This window comes from Nilaparvata lugens, chromosome 4 (genome assembly GCF_014356525.2).
Source record: "Nilaparvata lugens isolate BPH chromosome 4, ASM1435652v1, whole genome shotgun sequence".
Taxonomy (NCBI): domain Eukaryota; kingdom Metazoa; phylum Arthropoda; class Insecta; order Hemiptera; family Delphacidae; genus Nilaparvata; species Nilaparvata lugens.
Window position 1 is genome coordinate 1,954,568 of NC_052507.1, and position 25,588 is coordinate 1,980,155.

The 25,588-nt window shown below is 31.6% G+C and overlaps 1 protein-coding gene across 3 annotated transcripts; it reads left to right on the forward strand.

Moving 5' to 3' along the window:
* The first annotated feature begins 2,519 nt into the window (after positions 1-2,519).
* Positions 2,520-25,081, forward strand: LOC111059302 (centrosomal protein CCDC61). 3 transcript variants are annotated; one of them, XM_039425513.1, is made up of 10 exons: positions 2,520-2,721; positions 3,348-3,430; positions 3,901-4,067; positions 6,664-6,828; positions 9,549-9,762; positions 12,104-12,273; positions 14,212-14,306; positions 16,384-16,482; positions 17,733-17,852; positions 24,753-25,081. In XM_039425513.1, exons 1-10 carry the CDS (start codon positions 2,544-2,546, stop codon positions 24,839-24,841), a joined length of 1,380 nt encoding a protein of 459 aa, XP_039281447.1. In that variant the 5' UTR covers positions 2,520-2,543; the 3' UTR covers positions 24,842-25,081. The 3 variants fall into 3 exon arrangements, with proteins under 3 accessions (XP_039281447.1, XP_039281448.1, XP_039281449.1); XM_039425515.1 differs by having other exon boundaries at positions 2,588-2,725; XM_039425514.1 differs by lacking the exon at positions 17,733-17,852.
* The last annotated feature ends 507 nt before the right edge of the window (positions 25,082-25,588 follow it).

Genomic DNA, 25,588 nt, shown 5'->3' on the forward strand with positions numbered 1-25,588 from the left:
GTATAATTAATTGAAATTATTCTATAAATACATTCTGCTAGGCCTTGAAAAACAGTATGTTAATATTGCTCCGACGTTACTTGGTTTCTGCAATGAAAAACAAAATAATTTTAAGAGACCTTTGAATTTTTACAAAAATATTTCAACATTATTCTCATTTTTTCAATGCTTTATCCCAAAAATTTATTTTGGTTTCTGATGTGAAATTTGGTATGAATATCATTGAATCTTGATAATAATATATATTATGCTATATAATGGGTGATAATTATTATAGCTAGTGACCCCCTGGGTTTAAAAACTCGCTTATAAACTGTTGTATTATGAGCTCTGTAATCCGTAACTTTAATTATACAGAATTGGTAAGAATATTATTATGGAAACAGCGAAATATTTTTTTACAAGTATTTCGACAGTTGGTTCTATAGGGATCCTATTTGATTTCTAATCCAGCTTCATTTTGAATTCAACTTATTTTTTTCAAATATGTGATAAATAATTTCGGTACAGAGTTTTAAAAGAAAATACTGTAAGTACAGTAGCAAAACCCAGATCTCAATCCATTTTTCAATGATCTTAACATTAAAAGATACTAATAAATGATAGAAAAATGAAATGAATGAGTATACCTATACACATTGGAAAGCACTAGTTGCCGTGCTACCAATTTTTCCTTAAACGGTTGGAATAGCATTTAACACCTATCAACCTACGGATAGTTGTCGGCTCCAATAAAATAGATTCTTGATAAACTGTGAATGGATCTATTGCCTATGAATGAGAAATCCAGTTTTCAGAGCAAATTAACTTATAATCTTCAGATGAAATTACACAAATACACAAAGAAAAAATATATATTAAGCCTAATTATTTCAGAGTTATTACGAACTAAAATACTTATCTAGTTTACAGTTGAAACACAGTGGCTATTGGCTTGACTATACAAACAGGTAAATCTGAACAAAACAGCACAAAAATTTATATAAAACTCAATTTAAAACATTAATAAACGAAAATGATTTAGAGCAAAACTCCACGACAACACTTGTAGCCAGCCATTTTTTTAGAGAAGGGACAGGAAAAGACATAAGTTGCAAGTCATGAAGCCAACGCCTCCAACATTACAGACACGTCACCAAAATATTATAACTTATAAGTTTAGAATTCACATTCTACATCTGTTCTCAATAAAACTTTATTTTGAAAATGTTATTTTAAATTTTTATATATATCTCGATTTAAATAAACCATTTATTCAGTAATTTGTTAACCCTGCCTCGGTGACACCATGGAACAATGCAACAAACATTTACGATAATAAATTCTCCGTCAAAAAATTTGTCCGTCTATTGATAACTCTGACATTTACTATAAAGTTCCATAGATCTCGAATTGAAGATTCGATTCCAATGTGAGAAGAAAAATGTAATATTACATAGTAAACACTAGTAGATTCTACTCACAAATTTGACATCTTCCTTTCTTGTACAGTATTTTTTACTTTCCTTGCCCTATTACCATAGGTAAGGAAAGTATTGCTTTCCAAAAAAAAATTAAGGTACACTAATTTCAAGTTTTCTATATGTTTCAAGGTCCCCTGAGTCCAAAAACATGATTTTTGGGTGTTGGTCTGTGTGTGTGTGTGTATGTGTGTGTATGTGTGTGTGTGTATATGTGTGTGTGTGTGTGTGTATGTCTGTGAACACAATAACTCCATTCCTAATTAAACGATTGACTTGAAATTTTAAACTTGAGGTCCTTATACCATAAGGATCCGACAATAAGAAATTCAATTCAAGATGGCGGAAAAAATGGCGGATGATTACTAAAAAAACATGTTTTTCACGTTTTTCTCGAAAACGGCTCTAACGATTTTCTTCAAATTTATACCATGGATAGCCATTTATAAGCCCTATCTACTGATATGAGTCTCATTTCTGGGAAAATTCCAGGAGCTCCGTAATATTCTTGAGAAAAATGGCAGATAGTTACTAAAAAACCATGTTTTTCACGATTTTCTCAAAAATTACTTGACCGATTTTTTTCAAATTCATACCCTGTATAGTTATTTATCAGCTCTATCAACTGGCATGAGTCTCCTTTCTGGGAAACCAATGAGGGGTCCACCCCATCCTTGAGAAATGGACTTTGTAACCTCCTTCTCGTGCATGAGGTAGGTAGGTAGAGCAGTTTATAAAACGAACACAGTCATAGTCGAGATATTTCATCTGTAGAACAGCTGTTTTGACGACTTTTGAAAAAATCATCGAGTTTCACAATTTTCACAAAGGAAAAAGTACTCTGAAAACAATATTATATATAAACATATAAAGTAGTCTGATCGTAGTTGCAAATATTTTGCCGCCAATCGTCATTATGTTATTCCCCTAAATTATTCTCGTCTAAGAATGAGGCTTACAGTTCAATGAGCAAGGAAAGTTGTGTGAGTGTACCACACCAGATTTTTTCTCTATGGTGAAACATAATCATTTCACTGATCCAATTAACACATGAATTGAATTCTAACCAAAAAAACTTGCAAGATGTTTGAATCGAAAAGCAAATACAAAGTAAACGATCACCCCTATCTGGTGTCAACATGCTATTTCAAAGGACGCGACTATCTTGTCAAAATGAATGTATCTAACAAAAAAGCACTGGAGATAAAAGTAACTGACAAGCACACCATGGAGGACTGGTTTTGTAGCTACGATGCATCTTGTAGGTGAATATTCAAACATTGAAATAATTATTTCAAATATCTAATGAAAGCTAATAATAATAATATTATGGTAATTATACTGTACAGTAATAATATTCCAGCAAATGGCTAACTGCAATTTCTAATAAATATTCCATCTTGGATAGCTGGCTGGAATGGCTGAAATCATAATTGCTAAAATAAATTTTATCAAGCTAACCAATTACTTTCATTTCCGACTATAGTGAGGTCCACGTTATAATGGCACAGGAGAAAGATAGAACAACGTTGCCGATCCTCCGTATTGTCAATGCCTTTTATAGACGGTGGCTGATACAGGTTTATTGATGTAATATTAACTGCTCATACTCGTTTTAAAATAATCAATAATTATATTTTATTAAGCAAGAAATTATAGGCCTACTCCTCAATAATTTCATCATCAATTTTCATAATTGAGATGAATTAATATTTTGTTAATAATTGATTATTGATTCTGCGTTGTTGGAAGACGATCTGGCAACTGAGCTAAGCGAGAAAGAGATAGCGCTATACGCTTTGTTGAATGAAAGACAAAGATAGCAACACCATTGCTAATCAAACACTGTCATTATAACGTGAACTTTAATAAAGAGACTTTTTTCAGACATTGAAAACCTCACACGAAAAACTGGGAACTATAAGCAATTCTCCATATTTGTTGCCATGCTTAAGTCTGGATTAATGAAAGTAAGTCATAGTTTATTATCTACCGTATTATAATAATTAGTGGGAAGTTAATTTGTGTCTATGGAATATCATATCAAATCAGTTTTATTTTTCAAAACAATATTACAGAACAAATTCATACGAGAAATCGAGAATAGAAAAAATACAAATTCTCATGAATTATTCAATTGAGAACTTGACAAACTAAAAAACATGACGTAGGTCTATTGAGATCTTGAAGAATCTGAAATTGGCCTATATTCATCCTTGGCGAGTGAAGAATCTATATTTAAAATTTGAGTTAATAAGTCTAGTAGTACAGACTTGATGATGCGCCATTTGTGAATCTCCTATCCCCTACTTATAAAAACCAATTCTTTCCTCTATTATTTATCATAGATGGAGAATTTCAGTTAGAGCAGTTGCAAAATTTAATAATTTGAAAAGAAAATTGTATTGATTTGTGAAAAAAATTATAATTGTTTCAACAGACAAGCGAGAGCGTTTCTTTAGATTTGCTGACTTTCAACGACCTTGAAATTCTGACAACGAAACGAATCATGAGTCATACAATACCTAATCACCCTGACAACACTTCACCTACAACCGCCTCTAATAGACGATATTTAATACTGATTTATACTGTGGAATTTGACAGGTAAAAAACACTTGATTTGATAAATTAATTTTGTGAATAAATCTTTACAAACTGATACTGATTTATACTGTGAAATTCGACAGGTAAAAATACGGTACTTAACCCAAAAGAGACACACTGGGGTGTTTCACACCCCAGGGATTTTTTTTCTGTTCTGCAGTTGACAATATCAAACAGATGGGAATTTATGCCCAGTCTAAATTAGGTTTGTAGTATTGTCAACTACTTTCCACCACTTCCAGTCAGTAATAGCATTCTACAAGGTCACCAGCTCATCTTGTTCTTCGTTTGGGGTGTCTAACAATAGAGTGTCTTTTACGTAGGACTATTATCAAACACTTTTATTACAAAGATTCACTTGTATTGTCACTACGAATGTGGTATAATAAATAAATAATAAATAAATGCTTTATTCAACCAATAAAAATAAATAAATTACATTATAATCACATTCAAGAACACAAACGTATTTCACAATCATTAAACATTCAATAATGAAATAATAAATAAACAGAACCCTATGTGTAGATAAAATAAATAAAATAATACAATATTTAAAAAATAAAATAAAATAGGATATAATAATGAATGATAATAACAATGAAAGGTAAGTGCCCTTGAAGAAACATTAATGGTTCATCCCTCTTTAAGCATAATGCTTGTGCTGAGGGATGAGTCGCTTAACATAATAATTTTATCTTGGACTACATTACAATAAACCAGAACACATTCAAACAAACCGGAATATCATTCAACTAAACAAAAAACTAACTACAACAAAATAAACTAAAAAATCCTCCAACAAAACTAAAATAAACTGAATCAATATTGTGTTATAGGTTTACACTAAATTGTTATGAATATTTTAAACATTTTCACCAATATTTAACAAAACGAAACAAGAAAAATAATTTTTTAATCAACAAAGAACTCTTTTAACAAAACTAAATTTACAATCTATTTTGGTATAAACAAAATCATACCTATCCATATCTAATCTAAATGGTATGGGATGATGGATCAGATTGGAATGAATGCTATGATTCTCTACAACTTGAGATTCAAAACAATAAAATGAAGAGACGTGAGTTTTTGATGAAGTTGTCATTGGCAATGATCAAGCCATTCGTTCAAACCGGATTAGGAGCTCCAACACTCAGGCGGAACATACGTACTTCTAAAATTAGTATAAATATCGATAAACAGTGCTGTACTTTTGATTTCTGTATGCACTTGGAACAAAAATGATAAAGAAATGATGAAGTATGGTCTAAGTACCTCTTTTTTTCATATCTTCCAAAGAATAATGCAAAATTAAATTGGTGTGTTCAACACCCCAGTGTGTCTACTGTGTTAGCATAAAGTAAGTGTGTCTCTGTAGGGTTAATCTGATAAATTAATTTTGTAAATAAATCTTCAGGAACTGTTTGAAAGTCTACTGATAAAAAAAATATTCATTTACTTTGTGATTATTATAAAAAATATTTTGTGATTGCAAATGTGTTGTCCATGGAACTCTCCTCCACACGCAGACGATTGGTCTTTGTGGGGGAATTCCGTGTACTATATGTATCTCGCTTGCTATTTTTTGTAAAGTACCTATGTTGTGATGAAGGAATAAAGATTATTTGAATTTGAATTTGATAGAATTATAATGTTCAGTTCACAGTAGTTGACACAGTAGTTCAGACTACAGACTACAGTAGTTCACAGTAGTTAATATTCAGACAGTTCACAGTAGTGGATTTGAAAAAAAAAACTATAGTAGTTGATGAAATTCCTCATTTTTGGTGAATAAAAAAAATTTATTTATTGAATTGATATAGAAAATGGAATAGTAAGGTCTAAAAGCCTGTTTTTCCACTTCCAATCATTTTATGATTATGTGTATTTGTTGAATAAATATGCAATATATATGAGACCATGTTGAGAATTTAACAGTATTTTTTATCATGTAACCTGTAGTGAGGTCCACGTTATAGTGGCAGTGTTTGTTTAGCAATAGTATTGCAATCCTTGTCTATCATTCTACAAAGCGGATAGCACTATCCCTTTCTCGCGTTGCTCTGTTTCAGATCGTCTTATAACAATGTGGAATTACATAATGCTAATTAACAAAATATTCAATATTGATTATGAAAGTTCATCAAAATATTATTGAAAAATATAATTTCTCGCTTAATAAAATATGATTGATTATTTTGAACGGGAATGAACCGTTAATATTACATCAATAAACCTGTATCAGCTACCGTCTATAGAAGGCATTGACGAAACAGAGGATCGGCAACGTTGTTCTGCCATCTTACTTTACTGCCATTATAACGTGGACCTCACTATAGCAAGCTGCCAAAAGACAAATATCCCAGATAGAATCTTATTACATATCTTTTCAATGTAAGGATGCCATGTTAATTTCCTGTTCAATTATTTATTTATTGAAATATTACAAAAATTAGCATTACACATATGCAAGATCTTTCGAGCATGACCGCATATGGGAGCTTTACATATATTGTTTCATCCAATGTATGAATAGTGTTGAAAAATATTCAATTATAGTATGATTTCACAAATTTCATTTTTATTTTAAAAGAGTGCACTACCCTCTTCCCATGGAGTATTGTGGACCACCGGATTCTCAGATGCTGTTGGCCACAATTCGGAGACTTGAACAAGAGGTCAACCAACTTCACGGTCAATTGGAGAAGAGTACAGGTCACGAAGAGCTTACTATTCAAATCTCCAATCTCGAGAAAAGGTGAATTATTTATTTATTCATCCACTTGAATTCAAATTCAAATTTCATTTATTGCCCAAGACACATTATATAAAATATTGTACAGGCACTGCCAATTACACAATCACAACATTAAATATTAATGATTGGTGAGAATCTACAGGGTTCTAAAATATAGTTCACACTATAATGAGGTCCACGTTATAATTGCCGTGGAGAAAGATAGGAGAAGATCGTTGCCGATTCTTTGCCTTGCCACTGCCTTCTATAGAGGATAGCTGATACCGGTGTATCTGATGCAATATTAACTCTTCATTCTTGTTTAAAATTATCCATTATATTTTATTCGCCAAGAACTTATATTTTCCAATGATTGATATTGATAAATTTTCATAATTATTGAGATTTACCTTTTTTCATATTTCTACATTGTTGAAAAACGATCTGACATCGTTGTGGAGCTAGAAAAGGATAGTGCTATCTGCTTTGTTGAATGATAGACAAGGATAGCAGTGCCAAAATTGTTAATCTAATACTGCCATTATAACGTGGACCTCACTACAGTATTATAATCTAGCATTATTATTCAAATATAATTCAGTAAAAAAGTATAAATTTAGTATAATTCAAACGTATATAGGCAACCCGCTCTACACGTATTGACCCACATTTTAATGTTATGGGGGTTGCCTATCTTGATCCTTCATTAGATCTCACTTCAAATGGTATTTTTTCAGGAAACAGTCCATAAAGAATTTTTATCTAAGGTTTTATATATGTATTTTGAGGCGCTAAATTCGAATCTGAAACTTGCTGACACGCCAGAGGGCAGTTTCACCCCTAAAAGCCCTCAAAACCCCCAAATTTTGGGACTTTTTTCAATTTTTTCATTTTATTTCAAAAACCTCGGGTTTTTCGAGAATAAGCATTCTCTACAAAATTTAAGAGAATAGAATTTCCAATCAAATGAATGGTCGCCCAGGATTCTACGATTCCTGGTTTTGGAGCTAAACGTTTTCAAAAAAGGGGATTTTTCAAGATTTTTTAAAAATTCTGGAAACCTACTAGTTCCATTCTATTTAACGTGGAGTATTGATGAGAAATTACACACCATGTGAAAGTACATTTATTTCTGAACTATATTCCTCAGGAATTTTGGGATTTAGTGTAGTGATGAGTGGAAATAATTGTAAAAAATAACAAACCATGTCCTACAGCCAAAATACAAATTGTACAGTGTAACACCTTTTCAAAGCCTTCCTAACCAAACAAAAAACAATATTTTGATTCATATTAAGGGTTATGTTATGTTCCATCAGATTTACCCGTTATATGCGCTCAATTTTAGTATTTCCTAGTGGAGAGGCATAAGGTCACCTCAAGGATCAAAATGTTAAACACAGATCACTTCTGAGACCATGATAGAATTTTCTCCTTCTACATTTCATTCTTCAATATCAAGTAGATACAATTTTTTATCATAACAAGTTTCCGAGATACACAGCTCTGAATATTAGAAATTGGCATTTATAAAATAGAATTATAGTACCCTTTGAATTAATAAAATAATAATAAATATTAAGAATACAAATTATAATAACTATTTCCAATGTTCACACCATTGTCAGGCTATAAAATATTTTTTTAATAAATCAATATAAATATTTTCATTTGAAATTTATTTTTATAACCTGACGATGTTGTGAATACTGAAACTAGTTGTTATTAATTAATATAAATGTTTTTATTTGAGATTTATTTTTATAACCAGACGATGGTGTGAACACTGAAATTAGTTGCTATAATTTGTATTTCTTAATCTATCATTTTATCAATTTCAAAGAGTACTATAATTCTATTTTATAAATACAAGAAAGTAGCCCTGATTCATACATTTCAAAAAGATATAGAAATTGAATGAAAAAGACTAGTAAATTGTCAAAAAACCACTGATTTATTGATAATTAGATTTTTTTATATAGAAATTGTTAATTTTCCTGTCTATTGGAATATGGGTTAAGGTGCACTCATGAGTGGATTTTTAAGTTTGTGATATAATTTTACTAATGATGGGGTACATGATTTCTAACCACCTTTAAGAGATGAGAAGAATGATGAATACAATTTGATGTGAGCCTTTTCCCTTTGTTTCTTCAATCAAACTTCTCCATCCGGTGCATAAGGTGCGTACAGATTTACGCGCCGCGAACATGAGCAATTCACTTTTAATCAGCTGATGCCAAGCTTTTTTATATCTGTATCTTACCGTTTCTGTAAAAATTCAGATATAGTCAGATGATTAGACGATCCTCAAACAATCTTGACACATTCTTCTATAGTGATTTCCACGTTATAATGGCAGTGCTTGATTTGCAATGGTATTGCTATCCTTGTCTATCATACAACAAATCGGATAGCGCTATCTCTTTCTCGCTTTGCTCTGTTGCCAGATCATCTTTCAACAATGTAGAATTGATAATGAATTTACAAAATATTTCATCTGAATTATGTAAATTTATTATGAAATTATTGAGAAATGTAATATCTTGCTTAATTGAATTTAATTATTGATTATTTTAAACGAGAATGAACAGTTTATATTACATCAATAAACCTGTATCAACTACCGTCTATAGAAGGCATTGACAAGACAGAGGATCTGCAACGTTGTTCTCCTATCTTTCTCCACTGCCATTATAACGTGGACCTCACTATAGATGAATTTGTAATTTTTTTTTCAGAGTTGTCGAAGCGAATCAGGAAAATGATAAGCTAAGAAAGGAAGTTTCAAGACTGAATGATCAGCTGGCTGCAAAAAATAAAGTTCCTCCAAAATTTGTGGAAGCTTTTCAGAATAGCATCCTGAAGCTTGAAGAACAGGTCAAACAACAGAGGCTTGCAATGAAGCAACATTTGGACCAATTCCAGAGTGATAGAGCTAAACTCAATGCACAGGTATCTAATTGACCGAGCGAAGTGAGGTCTAATATTCAAGTCGACGGTTTTTGCATTTCTCTTTATGTTTGATTGTTTATATGTTTAAATGTTGCGCATTTACGGCGAAACGCAGCAATAGATTTCCATGAAATTTGACAGGTATGTTCCTTTTCAAATTGCGCGTCGACGTATGTACAAGGTTTTTGGAAATTTTGAATTTCAAGGATAATATAAAAGCAAAAGGAGCCTCCTTCTTACGCCAATATTAGAGTGAAAATCAGACTTTAGAATTATTCATCATAAATCAGCTGTCGAGTGGATTATAAATTATTTCATGCCATGACGCATGCAATTCAATATCTCAATGTAGCTTGGTGAAAAATCAGCTGCTGTGTGGACAATTGCATGCCTAATTGAATGCAATTTTCATGCACTATTAATGATCTATGCCTTAACGCATGCAATTAATAACCAAAATAACATAGTATTGTCTCTCGACCTTTCTCTGCTTTGAACTCGGGCTGACCTGTTGCCAGTATGTCTTGAAGGAGATTAGCTTTTGATGTTAGCATTTTTTATACACCAACCCAAACAACCATTAGCCGTTTTCACACCGATATCTCGCCGACACGACATACAGACAGGATTTACTCTGATAGACAGTATAAGAGGAGGCTGTGTTTTATAAATTCGCGAGGTCTACTGTACACAGAACTACTAGTAATAATAACATCGATTAACTCAAATCGATTTCTGTCGAATTGTCTACTATTACTGTTTTGTTGGGGTGAGAGTGTAAAACAGCACAGTATGAGATATAATAATAATATTTCGGACTACCATGTGTAACCTTGTCTAAATTTTGGAGAGGAATAGCACAAGGTTACCAAATTTTTTATTTCCCATCATTGTTGTACTTATTTTATGAATCAATAAATAATAAATGGTGCAAAGAATAAAGAATATCGAGTGACCTGGCTGGCTCAATTCTGGTGTCAGAGTTTTCAGGTCACACCTGATCAATTTCACGGCCTCCGACATGACCTAACATCTGTTTTTAAGCGGCTGGGACCGACAGCCTAACGAGTCCATACGTTATTCACAGGTTGAATAACGGGTTGTTGAATATGCTCTTGTATTCAAGACAAAATAAAGTTCAGTTTTGTGTTTATGGCTCTCAAGTATTGGAGCATTTCTTCATGATCGATCTATTGTCAAAAAATCATTAGCCTATAATAATTGAATCCACAGCATAATAATTAACACTCGGTCGATCTATTCTCAAAAGTCAGGAGGCTATGATTGAATACCTATGTACTTTATAACCAACACTTGGTCAAATATCATTAGGCTCTAATTATTAACTTTTTGTGTAGTTGAGAAGTTGATATTGTGGTAATTATTCAAATTAAATGACAATTTATTAGTCTTTTTCATTAAATCTAATTATTAAATCTACATTATGTTTCCAACTTTTATTTATTCTTAAAATGTATGTATTCAGGGCTACTTATTTTTATTTATAAAATAGAATCATAGCACCAATTTTTTTGAAACATTTTTTACACAAAAGTGTTTTTAATCTGTTATTTTATATTAAAAGCCATTCAAAAAAAGGAATAGTAGCCTACCTTTGATGTTATTTTATTTATTCATTTATTTGCAAAGGCAGCTCTTCACAAGTATTTTAAGCCCAGGTAATGATGAGGGGATGAATGATAATACAGTACAAACGTTTCTATTTGTGATGATTTCATGAATGGATCAATAGAGAAATGATGATGAATAGCTGAAATGTAGATAGAGAATGAGTAGCTGATATAAAATGAGAGAGAAATGGAACCTGAATTACCTGATACTAAGAACCGACTAGCTACTTACTTCTATTGTCTCATTTATACTTTATTTTTGAAATGGAATTATAGTAGGCCTACCCTTTTTTGAAAATAATAAAATAATATATCAAGAATATAAATAGAAATAAGAAGCCCTAATTTTGTATATTTATACTTTATTAATTTATACTTTTAGTACAGTATTGTTGGATTTAGTTAATATCGTTGGAGAGACTTTCATTCAATTATTAAGTACGATGGATAGAACAAATCTCAAAGTGATGTAGTGAGGTCCACGTTATAATGGCTGTATTCGATTAACACTGATGTTGCTATCCTTGTCTATCATTCAACAAAGCGGATATCGCTATCCTTACCTCCGCCACGTTGCCAGACCAGTTTCCAACAATCAAGTCATGAGGAATAAGAGAGTTATTTTTGGGACTATCTTACCGTTTATTAATTTAGTAACAGTTTCATACAGTTGAATATTTTGTTTCTCAAGTTTTTGTCATCAATTCTAGGTGGAAGAATATAAAAATATTGAAAAGAATTTGCTACAAGAGTTGGAGAGTTTGCAAAAAAGACAAAGACCTCCAGAGAAAGAGAAGGAAACACGTCAGTCAAGATTTGAATCGTTCAATAAACGGACCCAAAGAAATTCAGTGGACAACCAACCATGTATTTCAACCCAGTAAAATTAAATTATTATTATGTAATTAATTTTAGAATAGAAGTAGTATAAGTTATCCTAAGTAGTTGTGAGGATGTAAATTGTGATAGTTATCACAAGCTCTTCCCATCGTCAAGATATTTTGGTGGTCTTTTTTTCAGTAAAAGTAGTATTTTCATAATAATTTTCTTCTAGGCCACAGATTTTATGCAATAGGCCTATCTGCTCTCCATTCAGTATTATTGGGGCACCGAGCTTCGCTGGTTATTTATTTATTGACTTTTGATAAACCGAACACAATTCTTTAGTATGATTGGGGAAGGACTAACAGGCACAGCCCAAAACTGTTTCCTTCCCGAATTTTGATTTATACGCTATAAATAGCCCAGAAAGTAGGTTATGTTCCATACACTGAATTCAGGTTCAATTTTCTGTTCAAACATTTAAAAACAAAAAAATTATAATTTATATTATTTACAAACCAAATTGAATAACAAAATAACACTCACTAATCACTTAAAATTGTCAAATAATGATCAACTTTGAAAAGTAAGATATACTCTAGTTTAGGAGGATTATCATGTAATGTCAACAAATCAGATTATGTTGATCAAATCGATTAAATTGTCTAGCTAAATAGAATAATTTCTCGCTGATTGATTATGATTACACAGCTGGAAATAATTCTGTCTCTCTCCCACACAGGAACACGCATCTTCTGTTATCGAGAGACGACGAAATTATCATCTGTTTTCCAAGGATGAATTATACTTTTAATGTCGTTCAGCGAGTTTTCCAAGGATGAGACCTAGTGCAATCGAATTTTTATATCATAAAACTACTATGTTCCAAATTTCGTGAAAATCGTTAGAGCCGTTTTCGAGATCCGTTGAACATATAAATAACCAGATATAAAAATCTGCGGCTTGAATTAACATAAAATCGACCTGAAATTTGGAACATAAACAACCTACACCATGAAATATCTTCTTATGCTATATTTTCTCTATTCTTATTTATTTAGCGTATGGCAGATACACAACTCATATAAAGCTCATGAGTCTCAAATGTCTACATATACACTATATTTTTTCAATTTCTTCAAGATGTAGTGTAGTTTTTGGTCAGGAGAACATAAGTTTGTCTGTCCGCCATTATATGCTAGTCCTTTCAGCGTTACCCAATGTGCACCATGGAAGCGAACTAGCATTACACATATTTAAGTAAAAAACTGATTGCTGGAACAATTTTGAGGTTAAACAAGGTTGAATCTCAATTTTCAATTTTCCCAGAAAAAAAAACATTTTCAAAATTATCTCACCATTACAAATATCCAAAATTGCTTCAAATTGTAATTTATCGCATAAAAACAATCCAAATAAATAAAAAACAATCCAATATAGAATTTCTGTTTGAAATTTGCACCCAAAAAACGTTTAGCTAAGTTGCTAAGCTGGTTACTAAGAAAACTATTGATAAAAATATGCTATCTCTTCCCTTCTACTTTCTTATGTAGGCTACTATCAGAGATAAAAGAAGATCTACTAGATGTATAGATCTCTACAAGAGAGAAGTACTGACTTTTCTCTGGTACTATGTTTTCTCTATGGCTCAATTCCAGAAAGGCTTCCTTCTTAGAAGTAAATATACAGAAATTGCTCGCTTAATATAATAGGATACAGCAATTTTCTCTGTTTCATTATTGATAACTTCCTAATGCTGTGTAATTTTATAAAACAATTTGTTCATTCATTCAATCATGTACAAGTTATATACGTTGTGAAAGTTACAATAGGTTTCCTTCCAAGAGATTTCCTAGACCAATCTTAAACAAGCAGAAATCTTTCAATTTATTATATATTTAACATAAACTGTTAATGGAGTATTAATGTATTAATAGAATAGTTCGATTTTTATGATTTAAAAAGTTTTTGACACACTAATTTCCTTGAATTCCAGGCGTAAAGCTACACTATTCGATGGTTGCCCTAGAAGAATAAATGAGCCGAGAAACGTATCATCTAGACGCTCTAGGAGACGATCGAGCTCTTCAGGTAAAACTATAAGTCATTTCTAAAGTTTTTAGAATGATAGTCCTTTCTATATTTCAACATTATCTCAACATTATTGACATTATAGAGACAAAATTATCCCAATATTATATTCACAAGGGATCTAAAGAGCTCATGAACATAAGCTATTTTCACATTTATCATATTTCAAGTATTTTCGGCCTTTTAACAACATTATCTCAGCATTAATTTTATATTGCAACAACATTATCTCAATGTAGACATTATAGAGACAAGATTATCCCAATATTATATTTGCAATGGAGCTAAAGAGCTCGTTAATATGAGACATTTTCACATTTATTATATTTCAACATGACTAAATTCAAAATGCATCTATAGTGAGGTCCACGTTATAATGGCAGTGTTTGATTAGAAATGGTATTGCTATTCTTGTCTATCATTCAACAAATAGCGCTATATCTTTTTCGCTTTGCTCTGTTGCCAGATCGTCTTTTAAAAATGCAGAATTAATAATTAATTAACAAAATATTTCATCTTAATTATAAAATCATTAAAAAATATAATTCTTGCTTTATAAAATAAAATTTATTAATTTAAATGAGAATGAACAGTTAATATTACATCTATAAACCTGTATCAGTAGTTCTCCATAGAAGGCATTGACAAGAAAGAGGATTGGCAACGTTGGTCTCCCATCTTTCTTCACTGCCATTATAACATGGACCTCACTATAGCAATTTTGATAAAGCAAAGTGATAGCAAATTCACTATATGAATCATTCTCAAGGAGTATTCTCGGACCAGAAATGTGAAGTGTGACATTCAAATAACCTTTTAGACTTCATTACCATTCTTGTAAGAGAAATGGTACAGCTAAGCTTATATATCCACTTTCAGATTATTATATCTATAGTATTAATAGAAATTCAATTTTAAATTGAGCCGAAACACTTTACAACTGGTCATGTCTATAAGTATTGAAAAATACAGAAAATATGAAAAGCTTATAAAAATATTTTTAATGTATAAGTTTAAATATCAATTGATATTTAAAATATTAAGATTACAAAATATAGCACAAGTCACATCAATTTTCTACACTTTACAAACAAATAGCTGTGATTTTACATTTGAATGAATTATATATTGCCCAATCATTTAAAAACTCTTCAACACTATGATAAGTCTTTTGTTAACTGAAAATACGTTATTATAGATCATTTTTAATAATATTGTATTCTATCTCTATTTCTATAGATAAATGATTGAATGATTATGATGTGTTTAAGTCAAACTATTTTTTAGACCCAAGTCCATGATGTTGCATATACGCAACATACCAGTTTTTTTGGTATAATAATGCTTAGGCACCCAAAACATTTTTTTACCATTTTTTCAGCTTTATTAAGACTAATGTCTAAGCAATAAAAAAATATCAACTTATTACAAAAAATCATGTATCCAGTTCAAACTCCAGTTCAAACGTACACTGTTTATATGGCCCTAGATTGCATTCCTGAATATTGGGAAATATAATAGCATTTGAAGCACTAAATCGTCAGACATTTTTTTAATGCAGTCAATTGAATGTTCAAATTCAAAATCAAATTAGGATATTCTTTATCTCATAAAAAATACAAAGGTTACATTGTAATACATACCATGTTCTATTGGAATACCCCTACAAGACTATTCGTCTGCATGAGTATAGGGGTGAAATTATTTCTAATTTTTGTTAGAAGTTCTATGAATTTATACAATAGCAATTTGATCCTTGGATGTTTCAAAATGCATGCCCAATATTTTTGAAGGAAATTATTCAATTCAACTGAATAATAATGGTATTAGAAACATAGAATTCAGTTGATAGATCTTAGAATATGGTAAAACAGATTTCACTCATTTATTTCACTTTCCATGACAATTAGTCATAAGATAGTAGTTATCTGACTTTTGAATTGCCTATTATTGAAGACACTGTAGTCTAATTTCAGAGTCAGAATTCATGCTGCAGTGTCGTCAACAATGATTAGTCAACAAAATTTATTTAAATAATCATAAGTTATTCTCTACAATGATTCTTCTCGCTCAACAGATTCCAGCCTTGGACGAAGATCTAAGAGAGGAACTTCTCCTAAACGTTTACTAAAGGATAAAAGTTCTTCAATTGAATCGATGCACGAAAAAGAAAAAGGTAAAAAATGCACAAAAAGGCTTTTTATATACTTAAATTAACTGAAATTTACTCCCACGTTTTCAAACGTTTGAGAACCGTTAATTTTTGTTATTTTTTTAATTATTGAAAAGGTAGGTACAACATGTGAGACCACCAGGGAGACTCCATTTTTTTTATTTATTTTTTATTGATTTATACATTAAGTACATCACCAAAATGATAGGGAGAGAAAAACTAAGGTAACCTTGTGCTATTCCTCTCCGAAATTTAGATATTAAATAAGGTTACACATAGTCCGAAATAGGTTATAAGTCTTGTAGTTGCTCACTTCACAAAATTTTCAGTCCTTAATTATTTTCACAACGTAGATTTTCAAATTTAGATGCTTCAAAATCAAACTTAGAAGAAATATTTAACATTATTATCACTAAAAAAGGAAATACTCACATATCAAAGAGACATCTAATTTTGTGGGATCAAAAAACAAACTTAATATTCATAGTATTCTGGATATCTCAAATCTTGTAGTTGTTCACTTCACAAAATTTTCAGTGGAATAAAACTAAGCTACATGGAAAAATATATTTATAAACCTGAATAAAATGGATAATTAAGATACTAAATTCAGATTAGAATGGAAAAGAGAAAGATAGATACTCTTATATAGTATAGGCCCACAGTCCAGTATATCTACAGTTTCTTGTGTCTTGTAAAATCATGTAATTTTCAATTTTTCCATTCAATTTCAATTCTTGAATGGATTTGACTTATGTTTTATGCTAATAAGATTCAGTGGGAAATTCTTATTGAGATGTCAACAGAAGAACAATTATATGAATAAATTTTTAATATTATATGAAAATAATATTTAATATTATAATATTCAAAATAATTTATATTTAAATAATTTTAATATTTTCAATATTATATGATAGTCGATTTTTGGGAGCATAATTTCATAATTTGAGCAGAAAGTTGTGAAAATGTTTGTTTTATATTAGTAGGCCATTTATTTATTTAGTCCTGTACAATTATTATATACAATTATTATAAGAAGGCATAACAGGCTATGTCCAAAACTGTCCCTGTTCAAATTTATAGGTACCTACCTACTACAGCCCAATGTACCAATAATACATGTATTCTAGGTAATTACCTTTCTACAGCTCAAATCAACATACAGAGCTAAACTTGGAAAAATATTCTAGACTAATATTTTCCCCCTAGTATTTAGGTACAAAAATCAGTCATTGTTTTTTTTTTCTTAGGAAATTATATCCATCGAAAGGGATGCAGCCCAAGTGGGGATTATTCTAGCTGTTCCAGCTCTAGTACTTATATTAAATCGAAAAAGAATATTAAAAAGTTGCCGAAGAAAAGCACAAAAGGTAATAAATGTTCAACAATCATACCAATGTAGCCTACAGTGAGGTCCACGTTATAATGGCAGTGTTTGATCAAAATTGATATAGCTAGTCTTGTCTATCATTCGACAAAACCGATAGCGCTATCCTTTTCTAGCTCCACAACGTTGCCAAATCATCTTTCAACAATAAATAATTATAATTAATTAACTAAATAGTTAATCTCAATCATGAAGATTTATCATTCAATCCTTGAAAAATATTTTTTCTAAACTAATAAAATATAGGTACCGTAATTGATAATTTTTAACAAGAATGAACGGCAGTTGATATTTCATCAGCTATAGGCCTATTCTATGGAAGATAGAAGATAGATAGATAGAATAACTTGTTTATTTTTGTTGATGTGGCGAAGTTTGGACAATAATGTCCACTCTACCACTCAACCACGTCGTTAGCAAACAATACAATACAAACTATGCAGAGATAACAGAAAAATTGAACAAGAAATGACAATAAATATGAGAGATCAATATTGAATAATAAGAGTCTTTAAAAAATAAGTGTTTTTCAATAAACTCAATAACTTCACTGCTGAAAGAAAAAGCAGAAAATAAATTAAAACAAAATTATAGACAAGCAACTGAAGAAAATTACTACAGTAAGAATTGGAATCAAAGATGAATTTGTTGATTTAATGTATAGTGGATATAAATATGAGGGAATAGAGCCTGTGTAGGCCTAACAGTATTCAATACGTGGGAAAGAGATTGAAGAAAAGTGGGGAAAATCAGATAACAAATAAGAAGATTTTAAATAGGAAAAATTTTGAAAAGAAAGAGGATAAGATGTAGTTACTTAATCAATAATAATTTGACCCCACACGGTGGGGTGTGATTAATACAAACAAAAATTTTTTTTCCAGTATTTATATTGTGGATTTTGCTTCATTTAATATCTTAGATTCATTATGAAGAATGGAGCTTTGAAAAAAATAAATACTGACCAAAAAATAATATGTAGTTCTCTGTAGGTATGAAAATACATGAAAAGTGTACTAAACTGACCCCGCTTTACGGTACATATTTTTGAAAATTGAAATAGATACAGAATTGCAATCCAATACGTTTTGCAGAATAAAATGTTTTATAGACAAGGAAAAGAAAACTGCAAAACAAAAAAAATAGAAATTTAAAGGACAAGCACACACCAGACATTCAAAATTCACACTCGTAAGCATCCTATGAGGATACTGATAAATTTAATAATAGCAAGATGAAGCCCCGTCTACCGACTTAAACAAGCCCACCGCCACCCAACAGCCAATCAACAACTGGACGCGCGAACCGAGCCCCACCACGGCACCACCCAACAACTTAATATTGTCCAGCAATGCATTGCACAATCTAACTGCCTTCACCAAAAATCTGGTGTGGCGCACTCACACAACTTTCCTTGCCGTTATGAAAATTGATCACCTGACGCTAGTGTTCCCGCGCATCTCAAGTCTACTATTCAGTGATTTGAGCCAGCTGGTGACAGGGTAATAACGCTGGAGACACACATGAGGTCTGCTATCTCTTCATAGTGAATGATTTAATAAAATCAACAATAATTTGCAATTGAATAATCACATTTTCTCGAATTTAAAGCTTATTTTCAATTTCAGGTGAAAATGTTACTGAACATTAATTGTAGAGATTTTCATGCTCAATCTACTCCACTTGATTTTTTTTGTTTCAATTGTATCTGAAGCCTGATAATTGGGATTCTATCTGCATTGATGGGGCGGAGCTTCTGAAATTTTTACAGATATGGGACTTGTGGCAGTTGATAGAGCTTATCGATGACTATTTTAGGTATGAATTTTATCAAAATCGTTGGAGCCGTTTCCGAGAAAATCACGAAAAACCCTGTTTTTGACAACATTTTCGCCATTTTAGCCGCCATCTTGAATTGCATTTGATCTAAATTGTTCGTGTCGGATCCTTATAGTGAAAGGACCTTACGTTCCAAATTTCAAGTCATTCCGTTAATTGGGAGATGAGATATCGTGTACACAGACGCACATACACTCATACACACACACACACACACACACACACACACACACACACACACACACACACACACACACACACACACACACACACACACACACACACACACACACACACACACACACACACACACACACACACACACACACACACACACACACACACACACACACACACACACACACACACACACACACACACACACACACACACACACACACACACACACACACACACACACACCACACACACACACACACACACACACACACACACACACACACACACACACATACAGACCAATACCCAAAAACCAGTTTTTTGGACTCAGGGGACCTTCAAACGTATAGAAATTTAGAAATTGGGGTACCTTAATTTTTTTCGGAAAGCAATACTTTCCTTACCTATGGTAATAGGGCAAGGAAAGTAAAAATGATCTATTGTAAATCACTGTCCTGTGTTGTGGTGTAACCAGAGAAGTGGCATGATTCCGGGTTCTCATCGTGCTAATTTGTGCTAGGTGAACAAATTTACAAAAAAATATAAGATGGCAGCTTGTTTTTTAGAACCTTATTTGTCAAAATATTATAACATGGAAATATATTGAAACACTCAACCTCAAGACTGAAGCTTGATAATACAAAGAAGAAACATGGTCGAATCGCCTCAGGCCATACACAAATCTCAAACAATAGTTATGAGCTCTTTGCAGCTTAGTGGCAAGATCCCTACTTAAATCACAATATGCCACTTATGCCAATATAACCACGTCAGCATAAGAAAGTGAGGGAGAATCAATGTTTTCACCAGCATTTTGGAAGGCAGTGGCAAGCTAGAAAATCGGCAACGGTGTTCTCATATCTTTCTCCACTGCCATTATAACGTGAACTCACTTGAGCATTCAATCGATTTATTGATTCAATTATATTACAAAATTTAGTTAAATTGCAGTGCTCATCGAATTTTACTCTAGCTAAACTCTGAGTTGTCAATATACTTTAATACTTAATAACTTATTTTTTACTTTAATACTCAATACATTTTGAAGTACCAAGAGTGTCTTCAGTATAGTTGATTGCAAATAATTAATTCGTATTTTTGTTTGATAATTATGACGTACTGTAACGTATGCATGAGCATTTGAATACAATTCGACAACATATTTCTCTTCATCTTTAAAGTTTCATGCTTCATAGTTTGAAATTAAAATAGTGAATAAGTTGGAACACTTAGTTTTGATGATTGATGTGGAAAATTTATATTTGAAAATACAATTCAAAATTGTATTTTTATTATATAAATCGAACCCGCTTCCATAGCTGAAGCATCCAGCTTTTCTGGAAGGGCTTATTTTAATCATTATATTTATATATTATAATATTGTATTTTATCATGTATTTAATGGTGTCAGCTAGAAGTGTATCAAATAGATATTTTTATTCTTCAATGTTGTTTTCCATCACGAACTGCTTATTATTAAATCACTTTTGATTGCTAGTCGTTTTTTCTAAAAGCAAAAAGTGAGATATTTTTATGTGTAAAATACCGTTACTATGGGAGTTAGAATCATTGAGAATAGATAGCATAAATAAGATATCACATGAAGGGGCTATAATACAAAGGGTCTAAGTGACATATTGTTAGTTTCGAGAAAATTGAGCCTAAAGTCTACTTACATTAATTAATTCTTCATTAATGAAATGAATATAGAAATGATATTCACCTATTCCTATAACTATTCAGTATACTTTTACCAAATCAAACGTACAGTTTCATGTCTCAAATTGCTCTCCTTTCTCAATTATCAGCTAAATAATGATAAAAAGTATCACTTGTACCCCTTGTTTACCAAACAAAACTCTATTGTCTAGCTACACATAAATCTATCAAATTTACCAGCAATTGAACAATGATTAATGACCTCATTGCAATATTATCTGATTCGCTATTTGTTTCTTGAGGTATCTTTTGCTTGGTGACATGGCTTAATCAAGGTTAAATTCAATTTGATGGATACGAGCAACCGTTGTCCTGTAAACAAGGGATCCAAGTCACTTGGACCCCTTGTTTAATATAAACAGCTGTTTGAAAATGTAGTTTAACAATTTTACACCAGATGTCAGCACTGATTAGACTAACGCTTATACCTCTTGTATACTAGACTTTTACCACTTTCAGCTACCGTATCGATTACTGGAGCTAACTCAAAAAAAAAATGGAAAATGTCACTCGGACCCCTTGTATTCTGACCCCCTCCCATGGTATAGGGGGTTTATATTTCAAATTTCAATTGTTAACTCAAAAAAAAATGGAAAATGTCACTCGGACCCCTTGTATTCTGACCCCTTCACATGGTATAGGGGGTTTATGTTCTAAATTTCAATTGTTAACTCAAGCCGATAGTCCTAGTAGTTGTTTTTGGTGGAGCTATATGACGCTGGTAGTTTCTCATACTGTGTACCGTTCTTTACAGTCCCAACAACACACTAATAATAGACAGTAGTCGACAGTAATTGGCCCCAGTTAACAAAGTCAGCTTGAAATTTGGAACATAAACTACCTATACCATGCGATATCTTCTTATGCTATTATAATAAGAAAACAAATATATTGTCAAATTTCACTAAAAAATTATTAAAAACTTTAAAACAGAACCATGGTTTCACGTTTACCAACGCATCATCAGCTGTACTGAGGTTGAAGCGTTGGTGAACCTGAAACTATGGTACTGTTTCAAAGTTTTTAATAAATTTTCAGTGAAATTTGACAATATCTTTGTTTTCTTATTATGGAGAGATTTCACAACATCACCATCAATTCTTATCTCATCATTCTACTATTCTTATGCTATCTTTTCTCTAAGGTAGAATGCTATTCAAAATAGTGAGATATTTTTATGTGTAAAATACCGTTACTATGGGAGTTAGAATCATTGAGAATAGATAGCATAAATAAGATATCACATGAAGGGGCTATAATACAAAGGGTCTAAGTGACATATTGTTAGTTTCGAGAAAATTGAGCCTAAAGTCTACTTACATTAATTAATTCTTCATTCATGAAATGAATATAGAAATGATATTCACCTATTCCTATAACTATTCAGTATACTTTTACCAAATCAAACGTACAGTTTCATGTCTCAAATTGCTCTCCTTTCTCAATTATCAGCTAAATAATGATAAAAAGTATAACTTGTACCCCTTGTTTACCAAACAAAACTCTATTGTCTAGCTACACATAAATCTATCAAATTTACCAGCAATTGAACAATGATTAATGACCTCATTGCAATATTATCTGATTCGCTATTTGTTTCTTGAGGTATCTTTTGCTTGGTGACATGGCTTAATCAAGGTTAAATTCAATTTGATGGATACGAGCAACAGTTGAACTGTAAACAAGGGATCCAAGTCACTTGGACTCCTTGTTTAATCGAATAAACAGCTGTTTGAAAATTTAGTTTGAAAATTTTACACCAGATGTCGGCACTGATTAGACTAACGCTTATACCTCTTGTATACTAGACTTTTACCACTTTCAGCTACCGTATCGATTACTGGAGCTAACTCAAAAAAAAATGGAAAATGTCACTCGGACCCCTTGTATTCTGACCCCCTCCCATGGTATAGGGGGTTTATATTTCAAATTTCAATTGTTAACTCAAAAAAAAAATGGAAAATGTCACTCGGACCCCTTGTATTCTGACCCCTTCACATGGTATAGGGGGTTTATGTTCTAAATTTCAATTGTTAACTCAAGCCGATAGTCCTAGTAGTTGTTTTTGGTGGAGCTATATGACGCTGGTAGTTTCTCATACTGTGTACCGTTCTTTACAGTCCCAACAACACACTAATAATAGACAGTAGTCGACAGTAATTGGCCCCAGTTAACAAAGTCAGCTTGAAATTTGGAACATAAACTACCTATACCATGCGATATCTTCTTATGCTATTATAATAAGAAAACAAATATATTGTCAAATTTCACTAAAAAATTATTAAAAACTTTAAAACAGAACCATGGTTTCACGTTTACCAACGCATCATCAGCTGTACTGAGGTTGAAGCGTTGGTGAACCTGAAACTATGGTACTGTTTCAAAGTTTTTAATAAATTTTCAGTGAAATTTGACAATATCTTTGTTTTCTTATTATGGAGAGATTTCACAACATCACCATCAATTCTTATCTCATCATTCTACTATTCTTATGCTATCTTTTCTCTAAGGTAGAATGCTATTCAAAATACTAAAATATTATTATTATTATTAGTCGTAGAGCTCCCGAAGTGGAAGACGCTGAGTAAAATCATGATCATCGATTTTTATTAGACTTGGCGGTTTTCTTGTTCGCCCACCAGCTTTTCATTCTCTGAGAAAATGCAGCTTTTCTTTCTTCACTCCATCTTGTGCCAACTCTTGGTGCTTTTATCTCTGGAATAATTTCCCATTTGTTCACTTTTGTTTTGAAATTATTTCTATTTTTAATTTCATCATCAGTAATTCCTGCCAAATCTAGATCTTTCTTAACATTCCTAATCCATTCTCCTCCATAGGCAAGCGAAGCTACATATTTTACTATTTTTTTTGTGATTCTATGGTCAGGGAGCCTCATGATATGACCATAGAATTTTAGACGTCTTTTTCTCATGTCTGTTACAATATTTGAATGTTGCTCAACTGTGCTATTTTTCTGTAATCTATAACCATTCTCAGTTAATCTCGGACCTAGAATTTTTCTAATTATTTTCCTTTCTTCTTTCTTCAAAATACTAAAATACTAAATACTAAAATATTATATACAATTCCCTATAATTTTCGATTTTTCGAAATCCTATTTATAATTATTTCAAATTTATTTCAGATTCAGGGAACGACATCAAAATAACTGAACTAGAGAAGCGTGTCAACGCTCTTCAAAAGCTTTTGGAGAAGGATTTTTCACTTTCATAGAAAAATTGGGTTGAGAGATGTTGAATTAAAAATAATAATTCCACTTCTAGTTTTTAAACTAGTTCCGTGTTGAATTAATTTGGATAATTTATGATACTTACATTCAACTTTTATAAAGCCTTTTGGATCCAGAGTTTCAACAAAACAATAAAAAATTACCACACCTGAATATTCATAATATATATTTATCAAATGATACATGAATCTCATAGAATTATTGTGTAGGATCTGATTCATTGGAATGAGCTAGCTAATCTATAATAAATTTTTCTACCTATTAATAGTATTATTATTATTATTAGTCGTAGAGCTCCCGAAGTGGAAGACGCTGAGTAAAATCATGATCATCGATTTTTATTAGACTTGGCGGTTTTCTTGTTCGCCCACCAGCTTTTCATTCTCTGAGAAAATGCAGCTTTTCTTTCTTCACTCCATCTTGTGCCAACTCTTGGTGCTTTTATCTCTGGAATAATTTCCCATTTGTTCACTTTTGTTTTGAAATTATTTCTATTTTTAATTTCATCATCAGTAATTCCTGCCAAATCTAGATCTTTCTTAACATTCCTAATCCATTCTCCTCCATAGGCAAGCGAAGCTACATATTTTACTATTTTTTTTTGTGATTCTATGGTCAGGGAGCCTCATGATATGACCATAGAATTTTAGACGTCTTTTTCTCATGTCTGTTACAATATTTGAATGTTGCTCAACTGTGCTATTTTTCTGTAATCTATAACCATTCTCAGT

Coding starts and splice junctions, on each gene's coding strand:
- LOC111059302 (XM_039425513.1), top strand. CDS start 2,544: ATGTTTGAATCGAAAAGCAAATACAAAGTAAACGATCACCCCTATCTG. Junction 2,722..3,347: donor TTGTAGCTACGATGCATCTT/GTAGGTGAATAT, acceptor GACTTTTTTCAG/ACATTGAAAACCTCACACGA. Junction 12,274..14,211: donor CAACCATGTATTTCAACCCA/GTAAAATTAAAT, acceptor CTTGAATTCCAG/GCGTAAAGCTACACTATTCG.